At 37.3% G+C, this 26,542-nt stretch overlaps 3 protein-coding genes across 3 annotated transcripts; 2 read left to right on the top strand and 1 right to left on the bottom strand.

The window, feature by feature from the left end:
* The first annotated feature begins 2,879 nt into the window (after nt 1–2,879).
* LOC143616223 (formate dehydrogenase, mitochondrial-like) lies at nt 2,880–6,845 on the top strand. The gene is made up of 6 exons (XM_077089113.1): nt 2,880–3,079; nt 4,578–4,749; nt 4,828–5,368; nt 6,137–6,261; nt 6,360–6,472; nt 6,573–6,845. The coding sequence occupies exons 1-6, from the start codon at nt 2,987–2,989 to the stop codon at nt 6,684–6,686; spliced, it is 1,158 nt and encodes a 385-aa protein (XP_076945228.1). The 5' UTR covers nt 2,880–2,986; the 3' UTR covers nt 6,687–6,845.
* Nucleotides 6,846–9,893: 3,048 nt separating this feature from the next.
* LOC143616234 (uncharacterized) lies at nt 9,894–12,522 on the top strand. Its single transcript, XM_077089121.1, has 5 exons — nt 9,894–10,085; nt 10,645–10,751; nt 10,835–10,967; nt 11,047–11,241; nt 12,226–12,522. Exons 1-5 carry the CDS (start codon nt 9,894–9,896, stop codon nt 12,502–12,504), a joined length of 906 nt encoding a protein of 301 aa, XP_076945236.1. The 3' UTR covers nt 12,505–12,522.
* A 967-nt stretch (nt 12,523–13,489) lies between these two features.
* LOC143616229 (UDP-glycosyltransferase 90A1-like) lies at nt 13,490–17,522 on the bottom strand. The gene is made up of 2 exons (XM_077089119.1): nt 16,827–17,522; nt 13,490–14,306 (listed from the first exon to the last, which is right to left on the bottom strand). Exons 1-2 carry the CDS (start codon nt 17,442–17,444, stop codon nt 13,518–13,520), a joined length of 1,407 nt encoding a protein of 468 aa, XP_076945234.1. The 5' UTR covers nt 17,445–17,522; the 3' UTR covers nt 13,490–13,517.
* Between the last annotated feature and the right edge of the window lie 9,020 nt (nt 17,523–26,542).

The raw sequence follows: 26,542 nt of genomic DNA on the forward strand, positions 1-26,542 counted from the left end.
CTCTCACCAACTTGTTTTGATCACGTGAAGGTTCCTTCACCGCCTTCAAATCGTCGTCAGTCCCTCAAGCTTCTTCATTGCCACTGATTTCACCAAATCGATCGCGTGCTAAGTTTCTTCACCGTCTGCTCAAATCGGGGAGAGGGGGGGGGGTGCATTTACATATTTTTTGAACTCTAATTATCTATTACTATAAAAAACAATGTATTTTTGTATAGAAGATCTAACAAACGTGCTGTTAATTGTCGAAGACAAAATAAATAGAAAACGAAATCATGGTAAAGTCACACATAGGGTTGAATGTTTCAATTTAAAATTAACCGGGTCAAGATAACCGAACCACATTAACGAAAACCAAACTTAACTTCTGAAAGTAAGATATTTAAGCCGTTAATTAACATTAATTAACTATTTGTACCTATGTCACTGATTAATTTTCTAACTAAATTTTATGTTTACTTACTTCAAATATTTATAAAGTCATTCTTACTTTATTGAGGTGGTAAATGATTAAAGTATGAAATAGAGGGTCATGAATTGAAACTTATAATGAAGTGGAAAAAAAACTAGTATTTCAAAATAAATAAATTGGGGGTGGGTGGGTGGGGGTGGGGGGGATTTTGATCTCATCATTTAGTTTTGGCGGCACTAGGTGATGATAGAAGATTAGGCGAGTATGTGATATTCATTAGTTGGATTCTTGAACTGAACGAGTTTGATATCATCGAACAGTCGTGCCTTCAGACGAGTGTTCACAGGAGTTGGTCTTAAGTGAGAGTTTCTCCGGATTAAAAGACAAACGTATTTTGATGTGATGAATTTAACCAATAGCTTATTTAAAGGGTCGTTCACCACTAATTAAATAGTAAATATAAAAAATCATTTTACAATAGTTTTCGCCAAATGTAGACTGACGACTGACGAGCGTTAAACAGTCAAACCACCTTCCACCGAGCCGCCACTTCAGAACACGTGTTTGTCATGCAACGGTATTTTTAGGATTAATTAAAAACAATTAAAACGTTGGTGTTTTTATTTTTATTGTTTTATAGCACCACATGTTAGTTTTGTGACTTTGTCTCTAATAATTATGTGTTGTTATTCATTATTGGAGTGATGATATATATGTCCGCCATTTTCTATATGTAGTGGGTCTGAACTAGAAGGCTAGAAGCCACCGGTGGGTATGTCACAACTTTTTTTCCTCCATCGAATAATTAGGAATCGTTTTCTAGATTTAATTATTTATTGATTTTTTTATTTTAATTTTAATTTAATAATAAGTTGGTTGTGGCTCAATGGTAGAGCACTCACTTTACAAATGAGAGGTAGTGGATCAAACCTCACTATCACCAACTTATATGGGAGATATGAGGGATGACCCTGGCTTGCCATGGTTCGAGTCCTGATCTCACCCGGTTTTACCGGCTCCTCGCTGTCGTGCCGTTTGGCGGGCGTGGGGCTCGGGTTTTATCCGGTGAATCCCTCAACAGGTGGACCGCTAGGGGCTCCGTCCGTCCGGACTAGTGGCCGGCTCGGGCTACCTTTAGCCAATGGTGGCCGCGTACGGGGTACCCGACGTTACTTAGTTGGCCGTTCAAAATAAAAAATTTAATTTAATAGAGTTCCATTAATTAGCTCTTCTTGATTAACCCTTTTAATTAATTATTTCTTGATGATTTTGTATGGTTATTATGTTTATTTATTTGTTAATCAAGTTAAAATATTATAAAACTAACAAAGTTATATATTTTGTTTGTTTATATTAATTATTTACTTGCTATTATTCTTCTTCCATAAGAGTTACTAAAAAACATTTTTAAAATTGTAATGAAAACCGAATAAAGTACTTATAAGAATGCACATTATGTTATTTTATCATCCATCGTTAAATTCCTTTACCCCGCTTACTTTTAATCTGACCAAAATTTCGCCCATTGTAAATAAAAATCAAAGGATTCACAACCATGTTAATATCATTTTATAGTATTGTATTTTATTACCGACCTAAAATATCCCAAAACTAACGTTGTTGGGTTATAAGAAACCCGAGTACCGTAAAAAAACAAACCCGTATGAAAATTTTCTAGGCTCCGTTAGTATCAATGAGATTATAGTTATAAAGTTTTTTACAATATAAGATGAGTATGTGTTTGGTACATGATACCCGATCTTATCACAATAACATACTAACATATATACTCGTTTATCTCAACCATACATGTATATATATATGTATTAAAATTTTTAATTTTGTTACCAAATTTTATAATAATATACTAATTCACTCATTTTCACTTTTTTTATATTTTCAATTTCTTTAAATAAAAAATAAAAACAAGTTAAATAATTAAAAAAATTGTAATTTGATGTCTCAACCTTAGTTAATAAAAGGTTTTTGGATTGGGTTGGTGGCCTTTAACAAAGTCTTTTAATAGTAAAAGATACTAAAAGAAACATATTAGAGTATTCTCATTTCATCCCTTATAATTATGTATGAGGAGTTTGTAAATTATAGGGTGGAGTTGTGAGTGTAAATTATATGATAGAGAGAGAAATGTAGTGATTTTTTTTTGTAAATTTAGGGAACATTGTTTGCTCCTATTTATTTTTTAATATTTGTTGGATTGGTTATGAGTGGATCAGAGAGAAAACTGTAATAATAAATGTATAAAAAATATTATTTAATTAAACAGAAGAGAAAAATATAGTATTTTTTAATGTAATGATAGAGATAGGGATGAGAATGCTCTTACTCCGTATTAAATAAAGGTTAAAGAATTAATTAATGAATAAAATATTAATAAGTAACATAAGATACATTAATTTAAAAGATATCTCAATCTCCCAACTAATTATTTAAGTGAGTAGTTCTAGTCAGTCAAAAACGTATGCCATTTGTAACCAACACAACATTCATTCCTATCATCATCTTCTGTACTCTCCACTCTCTTAATCCAATCTCTAACAACTTCCGGCAACGCCGATGGCGATGTCACTAGCAATTAAACGCGCCGCCGCCGCAACACGCGCCATCTCCTCCGCTAATTCCAGCTCGTTTCTCACCAGAGACCTCCACGTAAGCAATAATATAATATAATTTAATTTAATTTCACTCACTCAAACCCTTACAGTATTCAGTTTCAGTACCTAGGTTTGATTTAGCTTATATTTTATATTTCTGTTTATTTTGATCGCTAGTTTATTAGCGTTACAATCACTGTTTAGGTTTTTGATGATGCAATTAACTAATTAAGCTTTTCGACTGTCATTCGGATTGAGTGTATGCATGTGGATTGATGCAATTGGATCTGCTAAGGTTACCTCTGAGTGTTATACTCAAAAGTATATAAAAATAATTAAAAAATGTATATAAATTAATTAATAATTAATAAACGAGTCCAGCCCGAGCTTGAGAAAACGGCTCACGAGCCAGGCTCGAGCAATAGAAAAAGAGCTCGAAACGAGTCTAGGGATCGAGCCTTCCAGGCTCGAGCTCGTAAGTCGTTTTTTTTCTAATGCTCGAGCTTGGCTCATGAGTCGTTTTTTCAAGCTCGGGCTGGACTCATTCGTTATTTATTTATTAATTCATATGCATTTTTTAATTGTTTTTATATGATTTGAATTAGATCTTCTTTGTTGAGTGTTATCTGAAATTGTTTTGAGTAATTGTTTACTCTGTTGCATAAAACTGTGACCTAATTTTTTAATTGTAAGTTGTTGTGGTTTCTGACATTTTGTAGAAGCATTGGCTCGTTTAAGGTTCTGCACGTGAGCTCGAGCTGAGCTTAGACTTGTTAAGGTTTTACTCAAAAGTCAAAATATATAAAAATAATTAAAAGATATGTAAATTAATTAATTAATAAATAATAAATGAGTCTAGCTCGAGCTTGAAAAACCTACTCACAAGTCAGGCTCAAGCATTAGTAAAAGAGCTCGAGCCTAGACTAGGTTCGAGCTCGTGAGTCTTTTATTCCAATGCTCGAAGTCGGCTCATGAGTCATTTTTTCAAGACTGGGCTGGACTCATTTATTACTTCTTAATTTATATACATTTTTTTAGTTATTTTATATATTGAGTATAACATTAACTAGTCTACGCTCGGCTCGAGCTTGTGTGGAGTACCTTAAACAAGCCGAAGCTCACTTCGAGCTTGGCTGTGTAGTATGAAATCACTACACAGAAGTCCAAAAAGGTTAAAACTTAAAATACGCTAGGCTCTACGAGCCTAAACGATATTCCTATACAATGCCAGAGCTCAGGCTCAATAACTAAACGGGCTTTATTTGAGGCTCGGGTTCAATAAGGCTTGGCTTGTTTCGAGCTTTTGAGCATGATTCCTATCAAATCCATTCTCGAGTAGCTTGCGAGCTGCTTGACTCATTTGCACCCCTATTCATACTCCATAACAAGTATCGTAAATATATAAATATTGGTATCAGAATCATACATGTAAGAATAATTTTTATGGCTAAGAAGTTCTACTATATGACATGAATGTTCAGATTAACCATCTGAGTAACAGATTAACATTCACTGATCTTTCAACTTACCGACCGATCTTTCAACTGTTACAGGCTTCTTCAGGAAAAAAAAAGATTGTAGGTGTTTTCTACAAGGCACATGAGTATGCTAAGATGAACCCGAATTTTCTTGGCTGTGTAGAGAATGCATTGGGCATTCGCGACTGGTTGGAATCACAAGGCCATGAGTACATTGTCACTGATGACAAAGAGGGACCCGATTGCGGTAACTATACCAAATTTCCTGAGATTTATAACACATTTACACCCGCTTTTTAATTTTTATTATCATTTCTCTATGCAGAACTAGAAAAACATATTCCTGATGCGCACGTCATCATAACCACTCCATTCCACCCTGGCTACATCAATGCTGAAAGGATAAAAAAAGCAAAGAATTTGCAACTATTGCTGACAGCTGGGATCGGTTCTGATCATGTTGACCTCCAAGCTGCTGCTTATGCTGGATTAACCGTTGCAGAGGTTACAGGAAGCAATGTTGTGTCGGTTGCAGAAGATGAACTTATGAGAATTCTCATTCTTGTTCGCAACTTCTTACCTGGATACCATCAGGTTATTACCGGTGATTGGAATGTTGCAGGTATCGCTTACAGAGCTTATGATCTTGAAGGCAAAACTGTTGGAACAGTTGGCTGTGGACGAATTGGTAGACTTTTGCTTCAAAGATTGAAGCCATTCGGGTGCAATCTTTTGTACCATGATCGTATTAAGATGGACTCAGAATTGGAGAGTCAGATTGGTGCTAGCTATGAGGAAAATCTTGATAAAATGCTCCCCAAATGTGACGTTGTTGTCATCAACACACCTTTAACAGAGAAAACCAGGTGAGTATTATACTATTATGTGATAGGGAAAATACCTTGGGTCATGGGTCAGAACGAGCTAGGGTCGGAACGGTCCGATACAAAGAGGGTTAATTTAACAAGCCAATATACTTTTATTTTTTTTGTCATAAAAGTCTACAATTTTTCAAACTTAAAAAATCAACATGCTTTCTGGTTTTTATTTTTTCCTCTCGTAAATTGTTTACACATTAAGCCCCCGTCACATGTTAAATTTGAAGAAAAATTTGAAGAAAATCGTGACTGTTTTACTTATTAGTACTACGCGGGGAAAGAATTGAGATGAATCAATTTTTTAAGTTGGACAATGGCAAGGCAAAGTCCATTTCATGTTCGTCTTTGGTTTTCCAATTTTTAATTCATTAAGTTGATAATAACAATGATTTTTCAAAAAACAATATAATAAAAATACATAAGCATGAATGATGTAACTCAAAATATAATGAAAAAACTGGAAACATATAAAATGATTTGTATAAATTTAAAATCGTTAATAAGTCATACACAAATGATTTTTATGTCTTAATGTTTTCATGATTGCATCCAATCATAATCAAGATATATATATTTATTTTTTCAGTTTTAACATGTTATGGAACTTTATGATAAAAAAGCATTAAGTTGGTTTTTTATGTGCAAAATATTGTTAGGTTTTTTTTTACAAGAAAAAATTAACAGAAAGTATGCTGTTGCCCTATATAATATGATATCTTATTTACTTCATATATATAAACACGAGTCATGTTACAGAGGATTGTTTGACAAAGAACGGATTGCTAAGTTGAAGAAAGGTGTTCTTATCGTTAACAATGCTCGTGGAGCTATTATGGATACACAAGCTGTTGCTGATGGCTGTGCTAGTGGACACATTGGAGGCAAGTTTGAACTTTGAACATGACATTATTGTTTACTTTCTCTCATTAGTTCAGTTAATCTCAAAGTCAATTGGTTGTTTTTGAATGTCGGTTTTCAGGTTATAGTGGAGATGTTTGGTACCCACAACCCGCTCCAAAGGATCATCCATGGCGGTACATGCCAAATCAGGCCATGACCCCTCACATTTCTGGAACCACCATTGATGCACAGGTAACGAGTCAACACGGGTTGTTTTAAAATAATATTATAATCTTAAGTTAGTTGAAACTTGAAACTGAGGATGCTATAATTTCCAAATGGATGTTTGTAGTTGCGATATGCGGCTGGAGTGAAAGAAATGTTGGAGAATTATTTCAAGGGTGAAGATTTCCCGGCGCAGCATTACATTGTGAAGGAGGGTGAGCTGGCAAGCCAGTACCGTTGAGCTGATCGGTTTCGATAGTAGTAATGGTGGTTTTAACTTTTGAATAAATGTTGAGCTGGAGCTGTTAATAAAGCCTTGGTTTTTATCACCTTGTAACAGTGAGGTGTGGTTATGGTTATGGTAAACTTAATGGGTATGGATTTGAATGGTTTTTCTTTATTACGTAGATGAACTACAATGGCAATGAGTGGTTTTATGAACTGTTAGAAATTCGGACGGTTAGGATGAGTTTGAGAATTGTGGCATAGTCAACTTTTAAACTGGAATTCGAGGGCGGTGTGGGCAAGGGAGGGTATTCGTGGCGTCCCATAGTTTCGAGTCATATAGGTTAGCAACAGAAATATTAATAGCATACGAGCAATTATAACACTATTTAAACCAAGGTAAAGTTAGAATACAAAGGGCAACAAAGAGAAATGTGAGAAGAATTTGTGGTCATATAAAAAACCTCTAAAAAAATTCAAAAAAAAGCATAACTTAATATATATAAATAATAAATGAAGATAATTAAAAAAACAAAATGTTTTCACCGTCATTCCCATTCACAAAAAAAAATAATAATAATAATAAAAAACCGGCGAAAAGATACAATGCAAAGAAAAAAGACATAATGCCAAAAATGAACAACACAATGATATACAAAAAAAGACACAATAGATCGCAATATATAACACAATACCGAACAAAATATAAAACAATGTTGAGTAATATATAACACAATATCAAGAAAAAAACATAATTATTAACGAAAATAAACACAAAACAAAATGATAAACAAAAAGATACAATGATCTTTTTCACTAAATATTAAATATTGTGTCTATTTCGAGTTTTTTTTCTCTTTAAAACGAGGAAGGCGGTGAAAATATTTTTGTGTTTTTAAATGTTTTGTTTTTTTAATAAAATTTGAGTTATGATTTTTTTTTTATTTTTTAAGAGTTTTTTTTGGTGGCTATAATTCTTCTCATCAGTCATCACCATAAGTAGGGCTGTTCACGAGCCGAGCCGAACCGAGCGAAGGGTTGCTCGTTGCTTGGCTCGTTTACAATCGAACCGAATCGAGCGGCTGAAATTCGAACCGAGCGAAAACCGAAACGAGCCAAAATCGAATCGAGCATTTTTCGATCGAACATCGAGCGATTTCGAGCATTATTTATTTATTTTTCACTTTAAAAAATTCGATAAGAAACAAATTTGAATGTTGTAAATAATATATTTTATAAATAAATTAGTAGTTTTAGACAAACATGTAATATATTGTAAATTTTTATTATAAATAAGTTTAGAGTGAGATATAATGATCATGTAAACAAACTTTTAGTTTTCTAAAAACTTGAATTGAACAAATAAAATTATAAAATTGACGGAATATGAAAAATTTTAAGGGGTAAAAATAATTGTAAGCTTATATTTATGTGTTTTGTTTATATATTTATATATTTGTTCATATATAATTATATATAAAATAAATTAAAAATATTCGAGCCGAGCCGAACCGAGCATACCCTTGCTCGTTGCTTGGCTCGTTTACAAACCGAACCGAGCAGAGCGACTCGTTTTCAATCGAGCGAAAAAACGAGCGAGCAATTTTCGAGTGAGCGGCGAACGAGTTCGAGCGTCGAGCGGTTTAGACGGCCCTAACCATAAGTAAAAACATAAAAAGGTCGATGTTATACATAAAAAAAATTAACAAATATCACATATGTTAAGGCCATGTTTGGGATTCCTTATTTACACCTCATTTTGACTAAAATAAGGAGTTTTTGATAAGTTATATTTTTCTAACTTATCAAAACTCTTTTTTCCTTATTTAAAAACTTAAAAAAGTTACATTACCCAAACACCTTTTTAACTTATAAAAGTTGATAAGTTGAGATAAAAATAAGAAATCCCAAACACCCTAAATAGGGATGAGATAAGAAAATTAAATTAAATTAAATTCATGTTTCTAAAATTGAGAATGACATCACATCATGATCATAACTCACAACCGTTACTCTAACTTCCCTTGTCTACACAGCAGCTTTTATTATTATTATTGAAGAGGTAGGTCCCAGCAGAGCCCAGTTGGACCCGCAAGACTCACCTTGAAGAGGAACGTCTGCGCAGAAACCAACTGGATCCGCAGGACCAACCATGCTCAGAGACGTGACGTCCTTACGCGCAGTACGCAAGCTGTTCCCGCAGGAAATGCCTCCCAATGGTGAAGGACTCCGCCTGTCCCCGCAGCCTCGGATACAAGCCATCAGGGAAGGCCACCCGCGCAGCAAGGCTACACGCACAAGGCACTTAGCTCTCAATCACTCAGTGTCACCTGAAGGAATGAGCAAAGCCGGGAACAATCCCGCACAAGGGCGGGAGGGGGAATACTCCCGCCCAAATAAGCCAGTCCGTACGATACGGGAAGATCTTCTGTACTGTACCTGACGAGGTATGGGAAAAAGATCTGACTAAAGATACGACAGCTTATTGACCACAGTATGGCGAGCAGCATGCTCCTGTACTGTGTCACTATTAGCCGCTGTCTACTCACCAACTACTGCCATACCACGTGCGTAGCCGGCAGTTGGTGGAAAAGGAATAGTACACAGCAGGCCTGGTCACTATCAGCCGCTGCCTACCCACCAACTACCAGCAGGGCACGTGCGTAGGCCACTGTTGGTGGAACAGGAACACTGTTGCAGCCGGCCACACCTCCTTGGAAACCTACATTCGGCTATAAATACCACAAATGGTATGACCATCTCATCTTATCTTGTATCATCATAATATACCTGATATCTGCTCTAGCAATCTCTTAATATACACTTATATTTAAAGAGCAATCTAGTCTGATTCTCACGCCGGAGGGTGGTCACAAGGAGGAAACCCCCCCTTCTCAGTGACAAGCTCACGGTGTCTGTTTTGCAGGTTATCAGAAGAACCATCTTCTCAGGGTCTAACCCCTCGTGGGAAACAGCTATCTAACCCCCAGGTTACCAGTAATCTGCCCGGGGTCCGGTTAGTGTTTCTTCAATTATTATTATTATTATTATTATTATTATTATTATTATTATTATTATTACATACTGTCTTCTGAATCCAGATAGGTATTTCAATTTTGGATCTACCATATTGGACCTCTGTCCAACCAGTCATAAGCTTTTTACTCTACTTCATTTGTTTATATTAAGTGTTTAAAATTTTAATTTGTTTCAGTTATACACAATGATGTCAGAAACTGCAGTTAGAGATCACTTGTTGTCCAAACCATATATAAAAAACAATGCATCATCTGATCAACCGCCTGTGTGTCGAGATGAAGCGGTGAATCATGACATGAATGTAGTGATTGCTGAAGTGGAGTACATTGAGTCTGAGAAATTGGAAGATTTGAAAGACGTTGATACGAGTCTAAAGGTATATCGGTTTGCCCTATTAACTAGTAATCGTGAATTAAGGGTGTAAACGAGCTGAGTCGAGCCGAGCCCGAGCTCTACTTCTAATAAATAAGCCAAGCTCGAGCTTTAGAAATAGAGCTCGAAACAAGTCGAGTTCGAGTTCTAGATTTGCAAACTCGAGCTCAGCTCGTTTATTATATTATTTATATGTATTTTTATGACTATATATTTATGTATAACATAATATATATTATTTTGTTTTTATTTTTATTATTTATTTTTTTTATATCATAATGATAAAAATAATTATTGCTATTAAATAAATATATAATAAACATATTAAATAAATTCTATATAAACTCTTGGGCTCGTGAGCCAGCTTGAGCCCGATAAGTGAAGCTCGGAGTCGAGATCAGGATCGCTTATCAAACAAGCCTATTTTAAGATTCAGCCCGTGTAAGCTCGGCTCGTTTCGAGCTTTTTACGAGCCGATCTCAAGTAGCTCACGAGCGGCTTGACCTGTTTACACATGCATTAGCATTTAGCTGTTTATGATTCAATTATGATTCTATTTTCAGATGCTCATACCTGGATTAGAATCTAAAGATTGGGTTTTACTATGTGAAGCACTCAACAATGTGAGGCGGTTTTCGATTTACCACAATGAAGCATTGGAAGATATACTGTGAGCCTTATTAATTTTCATTTTAATACTTTTCTTGCTATGATTCATATTATTATTTACCACTTCAAGATTTGGATGATCAGGGACACAATAATCTCACTTCTTGTGAAATCACTCAAGAATCCGAGAAGTGCGGTTTGTAAAACCGGAATCATGACTTGTGCCGACGTTTTCAAAGCGTTTGGTGACAAGATTATTGATTTCTTGGACCCTCTGGTAATTTATTTAATGATTCATAGTTTATTCTTTTTTTGAAATAATTTGAACTTGATTACTTGATTTTATTCGGTTTCAGTTTACGCAACTTCTTCTGAAGTCCTCACAAGACAAACGGTTTGTATGTGACGCTGCTGAAAAGGCGTTGGAAGCTTTAACAACCTGGATTTCCCCTGCTTTGTTGTTGCCAAAGTTGCAGCCGTATCTTAAAAACCGCAATCCTCGGATAAGGGCAAAAGTGTCAATGTGCTTTTCTCGCAGCGTCCGACAACTGGTAATATTTTGCATTGTCATGTTTATTCTTTACGAAAAAGTCATTCATCATAATTTTGGCATATAAAAGTCGACAGAATTACAAATTTTGTCCTTTAAACATATGCACTTTATGGTTCAGGTCCTTTAAAAAGTTTATTAATGCGGTGTCCTTTACATGACATGTTTGTTTGATCTTCGTCCTTTTAACTAACTGGCATCCAAAAACCCCGTTAAGTCTTGCCGTCTTGGCATGTGAGGGCATTTAAGTCTTTTTACGCATATTATTTAAGTATTTATAATTAAAAAACAGATTAAATATATTATTAGGAAAAGAAAATAAATAAAAATATGTTAAACACAAACCTTGTTAAGTCTTGGCATGTCTGGATTTAACTGAGTTTTTGGATGACAGTTAGTGTAAAAGACAAAAAGCGAATGTATTTTGTCATATAAAGGACATCGCCCGCAAATAAACTTTTTAAAGGATATGATCCATAAATCGCCTATATTTAAAGGACAAAATTTGTAATTTTGTCTATAAAAGTCCCCGTAACTTAGTTATGCTATCTTAAAAGTCCCTATACCTTGTCTAGAATGCATACTTTTGTCAGAAAAATATTGGAAATAATGACTCATTACCCCTTAAATTCTTCAAAGTAAGATTACACGAACTTCTTTTTCAAAAAATTTGAACCACTTTATCAAATTTTGACAAATTTAAGACGAAACATGTCGTTATTTTACATATTTTTTATACAAATACACGCACTCTAGACAAGTGCAGGGTACCATACAAAAATTGAGTCGAGGGACTTTTCTTTTGTGTTTTTTTTGACATATGCAGGGACTTTTATACGCCAAAATTATGTTGGACTTTTTCTTGAAAAATGAGAAAGTATATCAGTTTATATCTATATTTTTTATTTTTTATGTTCATCACTTGACACTTGACACATGACAATAAAAGTTATAAAACCTTTCTTTCTTTATTTAACTTAATCAGGGTGTGGATGGACTCAAAGCATATGGGATTAACAAACTGATCCAAATAGCTGCAACCCAGTTGAGTGACCAGTTGCCAGAGTCACGCGAGGCGGCTCGTGCACTCCTGTTGGAGCTGCAAACCGCGTATGAAAAGTCCCATGTTTTGGCACCAAAACTGAACATGCCATCTGAGGAACCGCGAGTGCATTCTTGGGAGCAGTTTTGTGAATCAAATCTGTCAAAGTTAAGCGCACAAGCGGTCCTTCGTGTGACTAGTGTGGCTCGTGCGGGTTCGTAGAAATAGGTGCATGTACAATGGTTTATTCATTACTTGAAAGGTTTGTCACTGTGTTGGTATGTATATTTTAAAATTGTTTGAACATAGTGAGGTGGTTAATAACAGTTTTGTTTGAAATTGTTGTCACTTGTTTATTTTAGGTATATTGATTTTTATTAATCCCAACTATCGCCTTTTGGTCGATGTTGGTCCCAACTAACGAATTAGTTGCTAACGGTTCCAGCTTTTAACATATTTGTTCTCAACGGTCCGCGACTAACAGAATCATAACGTTGTTAGTTGCAGGTCGCCGGAAAAATGTTTCTGGCTGGAAACGTCACATTTGTTTCCGGAAAATACCACCTGAACTCCGCCGCCACCACCAATTGACTCACCACCAACCAACCACCACCACTTGAGCAATGCCAAACAGTTCTGACGATGGTTCTAGGGTTCCGGTGACCTCAATAATTATGATTTTGACTATAAAAAGGTTCCTAAAGGTCTGATACAAAGTTACAAAGATGTTTGGGACACGCATGTTGAGTTTTATGGAAAAAAATGTGACTTTTTCTGGCCAAATATGTTTTCCGGCGACCCGCAGCTGACGACGTTAGGATTCTGTTAGTCGCGGACCGTTGGAAACAAATACGTTAAAAGTTGGGACCGTTAACAGCCAATTCGTTAGTTGGGACCGACAACGACCAAAAAGCGATAGTTGGGATTAATAAAAACCTATATATCTTTATTTTAAAAGAAATTTACTGCTCTCTCTGTCCCATTAAAAGTGTCTATATTCCTTTTTTATTTGTTTTATTACAAATGTCTATTTTCAAAATTTATTAGCCAATTTTCAAGTTTACCCTTAAGGACACACAACTATCATTAATAAATAATATTGATGGACCGAATTTCCAATGACATAATTGTCATTTGATAAGCAAAAAATATAATTATTCAATCTAACTTAAACTTTGTGTTTTTCAAACCATGACACTTTAAAAGGGACAGATGAAGTATCTTGTTTCTGACACCTACACCTTGTTTTGAAGGTCAACAATGAGCTCATCCAAAGTCCGCCACGACGAACCACCGTCTTCCACCGCCTTAATGGTAGCGTCACTAATCTCCTTCACCTTCTTCCTCATCTCCTTCGCTTCCACACCTTCCATCAACTCCTTCACCTTTTTCCGCAACCCTTCCCACTTCACAAAACCTTTCACACTCCTGTCCCATGTTTCCACCCTCACCGCAATCTGCAGTTCTTCCACCACAAACTTCGCGTTTAGTGGCTGCTCTGCAGCCAATGGCCATGCCAGAATTGGCACAGCCGCACATATACTCTCCAACACAGAGTTCCACCCACAATGACTCATAAAACCCTTCACAATCTCACGCTCTAATATCTCCCTCTGATCCACCCATTCTCGAACCACGGTCCCCTTATCCTTCACTCTCTCCTCGAACCCATCATCCAACACCAAATCATTTTCGCTTCTTCTCATTACCCACAAGAAACTAACTTCAGATCTTTCGAGCCCGAGCTTGATCTCTTCAATTTGCTCTATAGATATATCGGCTTGTGACCCGAATGCCACGTATAATACCGGACTCCCAAGTTCAAGTTTTTGGTCTAGCCAAACCATCCATGATGGTTTTGGGCCGGACAAGTTTTCTTTCTTTCTCTGTCCTTGACAGAGACAGAATGGACCAACAGACCATGATTTCGGGTTTAGTTTTGAGTTCCAATACTCCGCGTACACCGGTTCAAGCTCGAAGAAGCTGTTGGTAACCAATCCATAGCTGTTTGTGGTTGCATGCACCTGTGAAAGAATAGTAGAATTACAAATTAATTGATAATGGGAAAAGTGTCTTGACAAAAAGTTAACTCAAAAATGAGAATATGCATGCATAGTTAACTCACTCAAAAGAATCTTCAATGAATTAATTATCATTAATGTTTAATAAGATGAATCAATATAGCAACCTCAAAACAACCCAACACTACTCCAAACAGAGGCTAATCTAGCGTAGGTTGAAGTTTAGTTCACGCTACCCCTCAACTTTCTTAACGAAATACATTTTTGTGCAAAAAGAATATTTTTCTACTTCGTTTTATGTATCGGCTATCAATTTAACAAAAAAAAAAAATTAGCCTGCGCTACCTCTCAACTTTTCTTCTAAATTTATCACAGACTCCAAGCTACTCAGTTTACTAATTCAGGATGGGTGCTGGTGATGTATAGTACACACTCAAAAATTAACTAATAGAATAATGTCGCCTCAAGTTAACCAAAACAATCCCAATTACAATCCATCTACCCAGCCCCCCTATATATACTTGGTTTGAGAAGGGGGGGGGGGGGGGTGTCTCAGGGTATTCAGGTATTCGGCTACTAGTTATTAATTATTATGCAACAAAAGTGTAATTGTGTGTTTATACTTTATAGCTGCAAAATTAATTCTTTGTTAAAAATAAAACTCTTTAGAGATACTATAAAATTAATTGCATAACTGCTCCCAGAAGATTTTATTCAAAAAAAAAAAAAAAAAGGTATTTATTCCTACCGTTTCAATTTGTTCCATACATTTTTCTTTTTGAACATGAATTTGTTCCCTACACGACATTCATAATTAACTGCACCATTTATTCCTGTAGGAACAATTATCTATAGTTTCTGATTTAGCATATACCCCCCAATATATCATATCAAATATTTCAATCAATAATCAAATTTTCTTTCATGATTTCAATTGGACACAATAATTCATTGAAGATTTTAGAAGAAAAGAAACTTAATCTTTTTTTTTTAAACCAGTGGATTTGTCGGAACATTTGCACCGCGGGTTCGTCAAACCATCCGTACACACGCCAATGGGTTTGCCAAAAATTTTGCCTACATGGCCACCGAACGAAGAAATTTGGTTGACGTTTTCACCTTAAGAGTATGCGCGCCCATGTGGGTAAAATTCTCGCATTTTAAAAAGAGTTGCAAAGCGCGTGTTTATTTTGAAAGAATTTATCATTCATTTTAAGAATTTTTCCTTTTCTAAACTATCTATAATTGCAAAAAGGAAAATTGGTTTTTATTGGTCCCAGCTATCGTCTTTTGGTCACTCCCGGTCCCAACTAACAATTGGCTGCTGACTATCCCAACTTTTAACGTATTTGTTCATAACGGTCCGCGACTAACAGAATTTTAACGTCGTTAGTTTTAGGTTGCCGGAAAAACTTTTTTGACCGGAAAACACACATTTTTTTCCAAAAACTCAACAATTTTGTCCCAAACATCATGGTAACTTTATATCGTACCTTTAGGAACCTTTTTCTAGTAAAATCCCCAATTATTGAGGTCGCCGGAACCCTAGAATCATCGTAAGATTCAGTTGATGGTGCTTAAGTGATGGTGGTTGGTTGGCGATGAGTCAATTGGTGGTGGTGGCAGTGTTCAGGTGGTGTTTTTCGGAAAAAAAAATTAGCTTTCCCGGCCAAAAACTTTTTCCGGCTACCTGAAACTAACGACGTTAAGATTCTGTTAGCCACATACCGTTAGGAACAAATACATTAAAAGTTGGGACCATCCGTGACCAATTCGTTAGTTGGGATCGACAATGACCAAAATGCAATAGTTGGGACCAATAAAAACCAATTTTCCTTGCAAAAAAGAAAAGTTATAATATTAATATGTGATTTTTTTATCATTTATCATTATAAAAGAAAAGGATAAATTTGATGTGGCTCAATGGTAGAGTACTCACTTTAATAGTGAGAGGTAGAGGGTTCAAACCTCACTATCACCAATTTATATGGGTGATTTGAGGGATGACCCTGGCTTGCCAGGGTTCGAGTCCTGATCTCACCCGGTTTTAACGGCTCCTCGCTGTCGTGCCATTTGGCGAGCGTAGGGGTCGGGTTTTATCCGGTGAATCCCTCAATAGGTGGACCGCTAGGGGATCCGTCCGGACTACTGGCCGGCTCGGGCTACCTTTAGCCAATGAGGGCCGCGTACGAAGTACTCGGCGTTACTTAGTTGGTCGTTTAGAAAAAAATTATAAAAGAAAAGGAAGAGCGAAAACAGATTTTTTGTGTCTTCAGGTAATCCGCTAATTCAACACTAAAATTTTGTGTTGTTTTTACTGTAACACCAATCATATAATTAACCTTACTATATTTTTAGGATCCGCATTGTATTTAAAAAAAAATAACAGGTCACCTAGAAACACAAAACACAACTACTTATTTACTTTATCCTAAAAACCATATTAACCCTTCAATATTTTCTAACTATTTAAAAAAAAAATATGTATATATTTGAACCAAAACATGTTGGTATAATAATAACCTGTTCGGCAACCCATTGAGACAAAGGACTATTGATCCCATGTTCGGTAAATGCATCATCAAACTCGAGTCTAGTGGCTTTAATCCACGGCAATTCGGGTACAACGACACGTTCATTATCGTCCTTTCCATCAAAGAGGCGCGGGTTTAAAGAAATGACTCGAGACGTAGTGTTGGCAAAGTTACCCATCCCATAGTACACAAGCCGCGGTATATTAAGCGCATTTGCTGACTCCAGAGTCCACCCAAAAAACCCGTCCGTGACCATGAACGTGACCGGGGTTTTAATATCCCGGATCGCTTGTTCAAAATGAAATTTCATGAATTTTGTGGAGACAAAATTATAAAAATGGGCTAAGGAGGGGAGTTTGTCTACGCTTTCGACGCCTGAAGGGACACCCGGGATGTTGTTAGGGAATGGGAGGGTGACTATTGAGGCAGGTGTGTCGGATAGGGAGGTGGACTCGTATGGGAGGTTGGCGGGAGTGGTGAAGAGAGTGACGGTGGCGTTCGGGCGGCGGAGGAGGAGGTGGGCTAGTTGGAGGATTGGAATGGTGTGGCCTTTGGCCATGAATGGGAACAATACTACGTGAAGAGGTTGTGGAGGTGTTGAGGCCATGGCTTTTAAAGGTTGTGACGATTGTTTTCACTTGTAATAGTCGTTATATATATAAGTAAATGAAAATATTGTGGCTGTATAAAATGTGCCTTTATTATTATTATATGCACACACGAGTGTGTATGATTCATAAAATGATGTGTATGAAAGTATGAAATCTAGGATCTATTTATGATATTGCATCAATACTACTTATTTAATAAAAGAAACAAGTTTTGTCATTTGTCGCTCCTACATTAAACTTCATCATTTTTAATAAATTTATAACTGTAAAATAATAGTTATTATTCTTAAAATTTATGCTTCAAAATTTGTTAATTTAATATTTATTTCATATTTTTTTTCAAAGATTTGATATTTATAATTATCTTTTACTTTAAAATTGCTTTAAATACTATTGTACAACGACTGTATTAATAGTGTTTAACGAGTTTATTGTTTCTTGTATACTGATTATTTTTTAAATAATGTATTTTCAAAAACTACTCGTGTAATACACGGACCTCAAACTAGTTTCTTATATACAAAGACCGTCTGATACCCCAACCCCCCCCCCCCCCCCAAAAAAAAACCCCTCCCTCACTCTTTTTTACTTTTAGTCATTAATTAATAATTCATATATCTCTTTCCTACATGACAACCAAAGGTAGGGGTGTTGAAAAACCTATCCGAAAAAAAAACAGAAAAATTCAAACCGAAAAATCAGACCGAAACAAAAATTGACGGTTTGGTTTTATGTTTTTGTAGAATCTGAACGAATTTTGGTTTGCATATAATAAAAACCGAAAAATCGAAGTGAACCAAATTCCTAATTTTTTTTTTTTGTATTTTAGATTAAGTAATTCATAAGAATTTGATAAATACGTAACTCAAATATTTTTGGTCAAATGTATAATAGTCTATTATTTTACAAGAGGAATGTTCATATATATTTTAATCTTAACATGAGAACATAGGAAATAATACCAATTTATAAGAAAATGAGAACGTAAGAAACAATATCAACTACAATACTAATACATAAACAATAATTTGTAATAACAAATTAAAAAACCTAAGAATTACAAAGAATCAAAATTAAGAACAAAATAATAACAGCAAATACCAATAAATACTTATAACAACAAAATATAAATCAGCATATACTTATTACGTTTCATAATTGAAATTAGCAAAATACGAACAAAAAATAACAGAAAACACCTATAAAAATAAACCTAATAATAACAACAAATTGGTTCTCACTGTTTTCATGTTAAGAATAAAATGTATTTGATCATGTTTCTATTTTACAATTAACAAAATTATTTATACTTAAATTCATTATTTTTTTGCCAATTTTTTTCGTACTAAAATTTTTCAAGCTCAAACCGAAACCGAACAGTTTCAAAAACTCCAAAAACCGAAGTTTTTTTTCGGTTTGGTTTTAGCCGAAAACCGTCCTGAACCGCACCATGCACACCCCTAGCCAAAAGATCGGTGCAATGAAACTAGGAAGAGGCGAAGAATACATGACACGATGATTGCGTACGTATAAAGATCTATCATTTTCCATTACTGGAGTAATTTATTTTTAATTGCCAGAGTGAAAAGTTACAAAGGGAGACAAGCTACCGATTAAGGTTTAAGAACATCAACAATGGCATCTTCTACATGTAATCTTACTGATAGACTTCTTTTAGACACTAGTGTTTACATGTTATCTGTATAAAATGCATCAGCATATTATGTTATGTTATGTGGTTTAATATTTTGTAGGCTATTAAGGAAATGAACTAAAATGGTTTAATTACTTAAGATAGTTTTAGCTTAAGAAATTATTATAATAATCTAATTTAAGTTAATCTAATAAATTAATTAAGCGAAATGAGAATAAAAGAAAACTAGCTTCAGCCTCGTCTATTACATGAGCAATTGATAAAAATTTTATCACCTAAATCATTACATCAGTTATAACCAAAGAATCAAATAATTGTAAATATCTTTAACATACTAAACAAATTTATATTTCTACACTCGCGTTAAACATAAACATAAAACTAATAATCTCAATTATGATCGTGATCTCCGTGTGCAAAAACTAGCAAATCAAATTATTTATACTTTATAAACATCAAGAGAACATAATTATATATGTGAATCACCGTATGTGTAAGAGTCAAATTCGTATCATAAAATGACTTAATCGTCCGAATATCTACCCAGTAATCTCTAAACACATACTCTAAACACATACGTACGTCTATCACCACAGTCATCAAAATATTATAAAGAAAAATTTTCACAAAAATATATCTAAAATGAATTAGGTTAATTTATTTACTTGCATAGTAGGGTATATAACATATTGTTCCTCAACAATTATAAATGTGTCAAAATTGGATGATTGGTTGATATTGCTTTGAATAACTTTAGATTCGATTAAACGTTAAACTCCATGTGAAGTCTACGTTGTCAAATGGCATAAAATTTTGGAATAAGTTCATTTGTGTTAGTGACAAATGATGTTAAGTAAAGTGAAAATTGTTCCATATGCTTGCCATCGAAGAACATCAAAATCAAGAACGTCTTTTTGAACGGCTAATATATTGTTTTTACTCTTATTTTCCTCTGTTTCGAGAATTAATAATGCATTCCTACGGTATTTCCTTATTCATATATTAAGCTTCGTATAAAGCCTGACTACCCGGGGCAACCCCAAGCCTACCATCTTCTATTTCCGGGAAAACCCTTCGTTCGAAGGCCCACCATGGTTAAACCAGGTTGAGATCAGATTCAAACTTTTTTATTTTTTAGATTTGTGATTATTAAAAAATAAATAAGCTAAATACTAATCACTTTTATATTAACAAAAACAATCTATTAATCACTATGTATATTTAGGTTATCCATTACCCGTCTCATTAACCCAATTATTTAAAGTTATATAAAGCCCACCCCGTCCCATATTAGTGCCCAATACTATATGAACCGGGTTTTTTAACAAACCGAACCGGTTTGATTTTTGCGTATTCCAAACTAGTTTGTGTCAAACCTGTTCGGTTTACAAACCGGTTTAAGCATAGAACTAGCCAACTTGATCCATACCGGTTTGGGTCGGTTTTAAACCGATTTTATTGAAAAATATCCAAACCGCTATACGAACCAACGGTTTTGTTCAGTTTGGGAACCTGTTTGGTAGAAACCAGTTTGAGAAACTAACCGGTTAACTGGTTCCGAACCGGTTTTTTTGTACACCTCTACCCAATACCGATGTTGACTCACAATCCAGATTTTAGGTATAATCGTAAGTCAAATTGTTAGTAATGGTTTTACAATATTAGAAGTTGAAACCGAACCGTTGGTATTTAAAACCGAACTATACCGAACCGTTACTAACTGTCTGGTTTCACATTGAGTATTATACTGCTCGGGTCTAGATGAATTCAATAGTTTGTTCAATTCATGTATGAAGTTGTTTGAGCTTCATTATTTATAAACCGATTGCACACATAATAATGCAACATAAATCAGTGGTGGATCCATGAATTTTTTTTCACAGGGGTCGGAAGTTTTGAAGGTCGCTTGTTTATGACTAAATATTAACTTTTTCTGGTCCATTTGATTTGGGTCGGGTCTCATAATAAAAAATCAAATAAAAAAATCAAATTAACATACGTTACAAAGTTACGTCAATCGCGAGACACACCAAGGCGACTGGGAACGATCCAAGGCGTAAAAGCGTACCTTTTTACGTATTTTATAATTAAAAGGTAAATAAGCTTCATATATGATTTAATACATAATTAACCTATATGTATAACAAAAAAACCTATTTAAGCAACCACAACCAGGCGCTGTTGACAATGACGAAACCAGAACCATTTAAACGAAGGGTCCATATTGAACCAGAACCATTTATGTTAATTTTTTAAATAATTAGTGCGTCATGAACAAGAGAACAAACTACTTCTAAAATTTGTAGATAAAATATTTGATAAGTGATACATTTATTTTATTTTTTATAACATTTTAGAAATTTTTATCATTACATTATCCAAAACATTGTTCATATATTAAAGAAAAATGTAAACCTTATTAATAAACATACACTAAACAAAATGATGGTATGAAATGAACTTATAATCATAAAATCGACTTGATCATCAGATTATAGATTATAAGTTCATAACCTAAGCCCAGTGACATTTTGGGTGGAACAGATCTACTAATTTTTTGATTCCAGTTAGTAAGGTTAGTAAGAGGGATTTTGAATTAAGAAATAGACCCTAGAAACTAAAAAAGGGTATACTGAGCAATTGCAATAATCGGATTCATTGATATTCATGGTATAGTAGATGCTATCACACATACAATCATACTCAATTCGATGGAATTGTTTGATTTTAAAGAGGATCTCCTGTAATTAACATATAAAATTATAAATAAATCAACTGAACAGAATGTTATAATTATTTTTTTATTAAATTAAACAAATTAATAAAAGTAAATAAAGATAAAAGTGGTTAAAGTAGTTGGGTTGGGTTGGGTTTGACCATTAAAATATAAGTATGGGCACGTGAGTTGTTGCCGTATTTAATAAAAGGCCCAATATCTTCATCAACGTAATGCTCTTTGTAGTTGCATCCACCTCAAAATTTTCGACTATCCACTTCACTTATCTGGTTCTTCTTTTTTCCACATTTTCATAGTGGTCGATGTTGAAATTTTACAAAGGTCAGCCATGACTTTATCATATATATATAACACTTAATTATTTTTCTTCAAATGGGTCGGCCCACCCCTTGGCTAAGCTTTGTGAAGAAACACTAAGTGACCCCGGCAGATTACGGATAATCTTAGGGTTAAGTAGATGTTTCCCACGAGGGTTAGGTCCGGCAAAGATGGTTATTCTTCTCGACCTGCAAAACAGACACCGTGAGCTCGTCACTGAGAAGGGGGGGGGGGGTTCCTCCTTGTGACCACCCTCCGGCGTGAGAATCAGACTAGATTGCTCTGAATATAAGTGTATATAGAGAGAAATAGCTAGAGAAGATAAGATAATATGAGATCATGATACCGTTCCAAGGTGTTGGAGTATTTATAGCCGAAGGTAGGTTTCCAAGCAGGTACGGCCAGCTGTATAATATTACTTTTCCACCAACTACGGGCTATGTACGTGCCACGATGGGAGTTGGTGGGTAGGCAGCGGCTGATAGTGACATTTTGTACTGGAGCGTGCTCCTCCTCGTACTATTGTCGGTGAGCTGTCACCCTGTGATTGATTCATGGGCTGCTTTGGTCAGATCTTGTCTATTTTGTCCATACCTTGGCAGGTATAGTACAAAAGATCATCCAGAAGCGTACGGACTGGCTCATTTGGGCGGGAATATTCCCGCCTTGCTCATTCCTTCCTCAGGTGACATTGCTGAAGTATAAGAGCTAGTGCCTTATGCGTGTAGCCTTACTGTTAGTGCGGGTAGCCTTCCTTCCTGGCTTGTACCCACAGCTGCGGGGACAGGTAGGGTACTGTACCAAGGGGAGCTTTCCTGCGGGAACAGCTGGCTTACTGCGTGTAAGGTCTTCATCTCTCTGAGCATAGTGGGTCCTGCGGAACCAGTTGGTCTTTACGCAGACGTGCCTCTTCAAGGTGTGTCTTGCGGGTCCAACTGGGCTGCGGGGACCTACCTCTTCAAGTCCCCCCAGTCCATTGTTCTTCTCATGAATTTTTAATAAGTGAGGTGAACTTTTGGACTTTAAGGGGTTTTAAAGAAGGGTTTTTGTTTTAAAAGGTTTTCCGTGGGGATTCTTCCCGCAGTTTTCCTAATGTCACTTGCAGAAATTCCCGACTTTTCTGCTTAATCTTTGGTTGTGATGCGTGTAGGTGTCTAACCTCTTCGCAAGTCGGGAGCGTTGAGTTTCACTTGTATAGATTCTTCACGAGGTTTTGGTAGTTTTGGACATAGTGATCAGTTATGTTAAACCACCAATTCCACCTTGAAGCTTCGATCTACTTCTCAACGTTCCCGCCATGCGGAGGTGTTATATCTCTTTCCGCAAGCGTGACCCATAAGATCCTTCTTGGCTTCAATTCCCTGTAAGTGCTAAGTATGTGAAGGGTTTCGCCTTGACACTGTACCCGCACTTGTCTTACGGTTTTTTGTTTCCCAAGGTATCAGCTTCAATTCCCTGCAAGTGTTAAGTATGTGAAGGGTTTCGCCTTGACACTGTACCCGCACTTGTCTTATGGTTTCTCGCTTTTCAAGGTGAGGGGGTATATTCCCTCTTATTTTTGAATCTTTTTGAAATTCGAAGAGTTGGTGAAAGGATAAGGACAGTCCAAACGGTTGAAGTGACGTTGGCGTCTCCTGACGGTTTCTTCTGACGGCTTCGGGACGTGCAGGAAGTTATAACGACGTGACAGTATATGGTCATTTCAGACGCTTTTTCAGGCGCGTGGGCGCGAGTTTTCAGGCGTGTGGGCGCGGGTTTTACGGCACGCGTCCTTTTGACAGCTGTTGCCAGCCTGCTTTTTCCACGTGTCGCCGTTTCATTGCACCTGCGCTTTCTCTCTCCTCCGCATTAAATTCATCGCATTCATTGCGATGAGTATATAAAGGGGGAAGAGGGTGCATCTCAATTCATACCTTCACTTCACTCTTCTTCTTCTAAGCAATTTCCGGCGAATACTCTAACTTTTCCGTCGAGCATTCTCCTGAAATCGTTCTCTTTCATACCTAAAAGATGTCTTCTACTCATGATCCCGAAGTTACTATCGAGGAGTCTGATGTATATCTCAAGAACCCAACGTCTACGTCTGATAAGGACGATAAAAGTACTGCTGGCGAGTGCCAGTGTACTCTTTCAGTCGATTTGTATCACTATATCGTCAAGAAGTTCATGCTCGAGCCTTACGAGCCTGGGTTTCCAGAGCCCCACCAGACGGTGTATGATGCCCCTAAGGGCAAGATAGGGGTTTATGCCTCATTCTTCATATATGGGAATCTCAGATTCCCATTAACGAAGTTTGTATACCGTGTTTTGGAGAAACACGGTGTACACTTGACGGAGGTGCACCCGATGGCGATCGCTAAGGTTAGCCATTTTGAATGGGTGTGCCATATTCTGGGCCTCGAGCCCCGCGTCGATCACCTGATGACCTTCTATTCTTGGAGGTGCATCCAGGGCTGGTATACCTTGGTCACTCGGATCAAGGGTTTGAAGATCTGCGCTACCGAGCGCAGTCTTCGGTCTTGGAAGCGGGAGTTTTTCTACATCTCCGCTCGCGTCATCCCCATCGCGATGACGTTTAAGAACGGGAGGGCGCTCCCTAACCTTCACACCTCCAATTACCAGGAGGCGGAATGGTTCGCCAAGATCTCCCAGATCCAGACTCCGGTTTACCGCTTCGCGGAGTCTGGGATGGTGATGCTCGGCATGAGCCGCGTGTGGAAGGATGCCGGGTCTGGGACGCCGCAAATACCCATTGTCCTCGAATACGGTTTGAGCTCTATTCTTTACGGTATGCTCCATTTTTTGTGTTGTTTTAGGGTTTTTCTACTGACACTTGTCTTTTCTTATTTCAGAGGGGAACGACTTGCAATCGCTCCTGTATCCGCGGGAGACTGGTGGTCCCGCACGGTTGGGTACTCATGATCTTGACGAGAACGAGCTGCCCATCTTGGAGCAAACTGCGGATAAGTTCGTCGAAGTCTATTCTGCAGGTCATGAGATCCTAAGCGCCACTCGGCCAGGTAATAAGTTCTTCAATCCTCGTCCCCTTCATGCTCAAACTTCTGCTGAAATTCCTCTGATTTTGTCATCTTCTGATGAGGAATCCGCAGATGGGCCCTTCTTTGCGAGGAAGAAGAAGGCTGCTGGTGGGAAGGGCAAGGCGAAGGTTACCTCTGTCGTCGACCTGGGGAATCAGTCTGATTCCGAGACCGAAAGTGAGGAGGCGGCGGGGGACGTTGGTGGTGGCCAGACCATTGCCTCGGAGGCTGAGACGGCTGTCACCTCCGGGCAACCAACCGTTGCGACGATGACTGGCGTGAAGAGGCCAGTTCCATCGGGTTCGTCTCCGCCCGTCAAAACTTTCAAGATAAAGAAAACCCGTAAGTATACTTTTTGTTTACCTTTTCCACATTTCTTTCCGCCATTGTTTTTAATATTTTGTTGTCTTCACGCAAGAGTGGATGCATCCGCATTCCAGAGCGGTGCTGGAGGAAGCAGTTCCGGACCCACGACGATAGGTTTGGTCAACCTATCCGAGGCGATGACCCAGGCGGCTGCGCCTGCTTCCGGTGTTGGTTCAGTTGCTCATTCTGTTGAGGCAACTGTTCCAGTTGTGACGTCATCTCCGCCGGCCGTCAGTGCCATTTTTACTGCATCCTTCACTGAGCCGGCGGTGATTTTTTCTGCAAGCTCCGCAGCAGCGACCACGGTTGTGAGTTCATCTCCAATGAGTTCACCTCCGATGGTCTCTACAACGGTGGCTTCTACCATGCCTCCTCCGGCGCCAGCGACTACCTCGTCGATGGCCGGTTCCTCAGGTATGTTCGGGGTTGGGACTTCTAGCCAATCTTTGCCTCCTTCCCATCTCCTTGACCTCTTGGATGCATATCCCTTAGGTTCGGGTGATGGGTTTGGCGGTTACCGACCTGTTATAGATCCTACAGGTGCGTGGGGTTATTTTGGCCTATTATCCCTTTTATCATTTTTTCTTAACTGTTTTTTGTTTTTGCAGTTTCGGATTCCAATGAGGTGTACGCTCCACGGTGGAATATCCGCCGGGGAACAACCCTCCGAACGGCTGCGGACTGCGTCGAGTGGGCGCGTCATGCCGCCCCAAGCGGTGCGTTGGGGGAGGCAATGGCCAGCTACCAGGAGGGTAGGCTGTCCAATGAGCTCCGAATCCTCCTTGCCCGGATGCAGCCGCGCGTCGAGCTACTCTGTCATGAAAACGACAAGTTAAAGACGGCGCGTAGCCTGGAAGTGGCTTAGGCGCGAGCATTGCGGGAGGAGAACAAGAGACTCGCTGCCACCGCAGCGGAGAAGGAGAAGGCCTACAAGGACCTTGAGGTCGAGGTCCAGGCCAGGCATGAGGCCCGCTCCAAGGC

The sequence above is a fragment of the Bidens hawaiensis genome, unplaced genomic scaffold, assembly GCF_021521415.1.
Source record: "Bidens hawaiensis isolate Kalapana, Puna unplaced genomic scaffold, B.hawaiensis_p1.1 tig00046258_1, whole genome shotgun sequence".
Lineage (NCBI taxonomy): Eukaryota > Viridiplantae > Streptophyta > Magnoliopsida > Asterales > Asteraceae > Bidens > Bidens hawaiensis.

Bases quoted from the DNA above. Each gene is read 5' to 3' on its own strand.
- LOC143616223 (XM_077089113.1), top strand. From the start codon at position 2,987: ATGGCGATGTCACTAGCAATTAAACGCGCCGCCGCCGCAACACGCGCC. The intron at 4,750-4,827 runs GTAACTATACCA...TTCTCTATGCAG, and splicing joins CAAAGAGGGACCCGATTGCG to AACTAGAAAAACATATTCCT. The intron at 6,262-6,359 runs GCAAGTTTGAAC...GTCGGTTTTCAG, and splicing joins TGCTAGTGGACACATTGGAG to GTTATAGTGGAGATGTTTGG.
- LOC143616234 (XM_077089121.1), top strand. From the start codon at position 9,894: ATGATGTCAGAAACTGCAGTTAGAGATCACTTGTTGTCCAAACCATAT. The intron at 10,086-10,644 runs GTATATCGGTTT...TTCTATTTTCAG, and splicing joins ACGTTGATACGAGTCTAAAG to ATGCTCATACCTGGATTAGA. The intron at 11,242-12,225 runs GTAATATTTTGC...TAACTTAATCAG, and splicing joins CTCGCAGCGTCCGACAACTG to GGTGTGGATGGACTCAAAGC.
- LOC143616229 (XM_077089119.1), bottom strand. From the start codon at position 17,444: ATGGCCTCAACACCTCCACAACCTCTTCACGTAGTATTGTTCCCATTC. The intron at 14,307-16,826 runs GTTATTATTATA...ATTCTTTCACAG, and splicing joins CTCAATGGGTTGCCGAACAG to GTGCATGCAACCACAAACAG.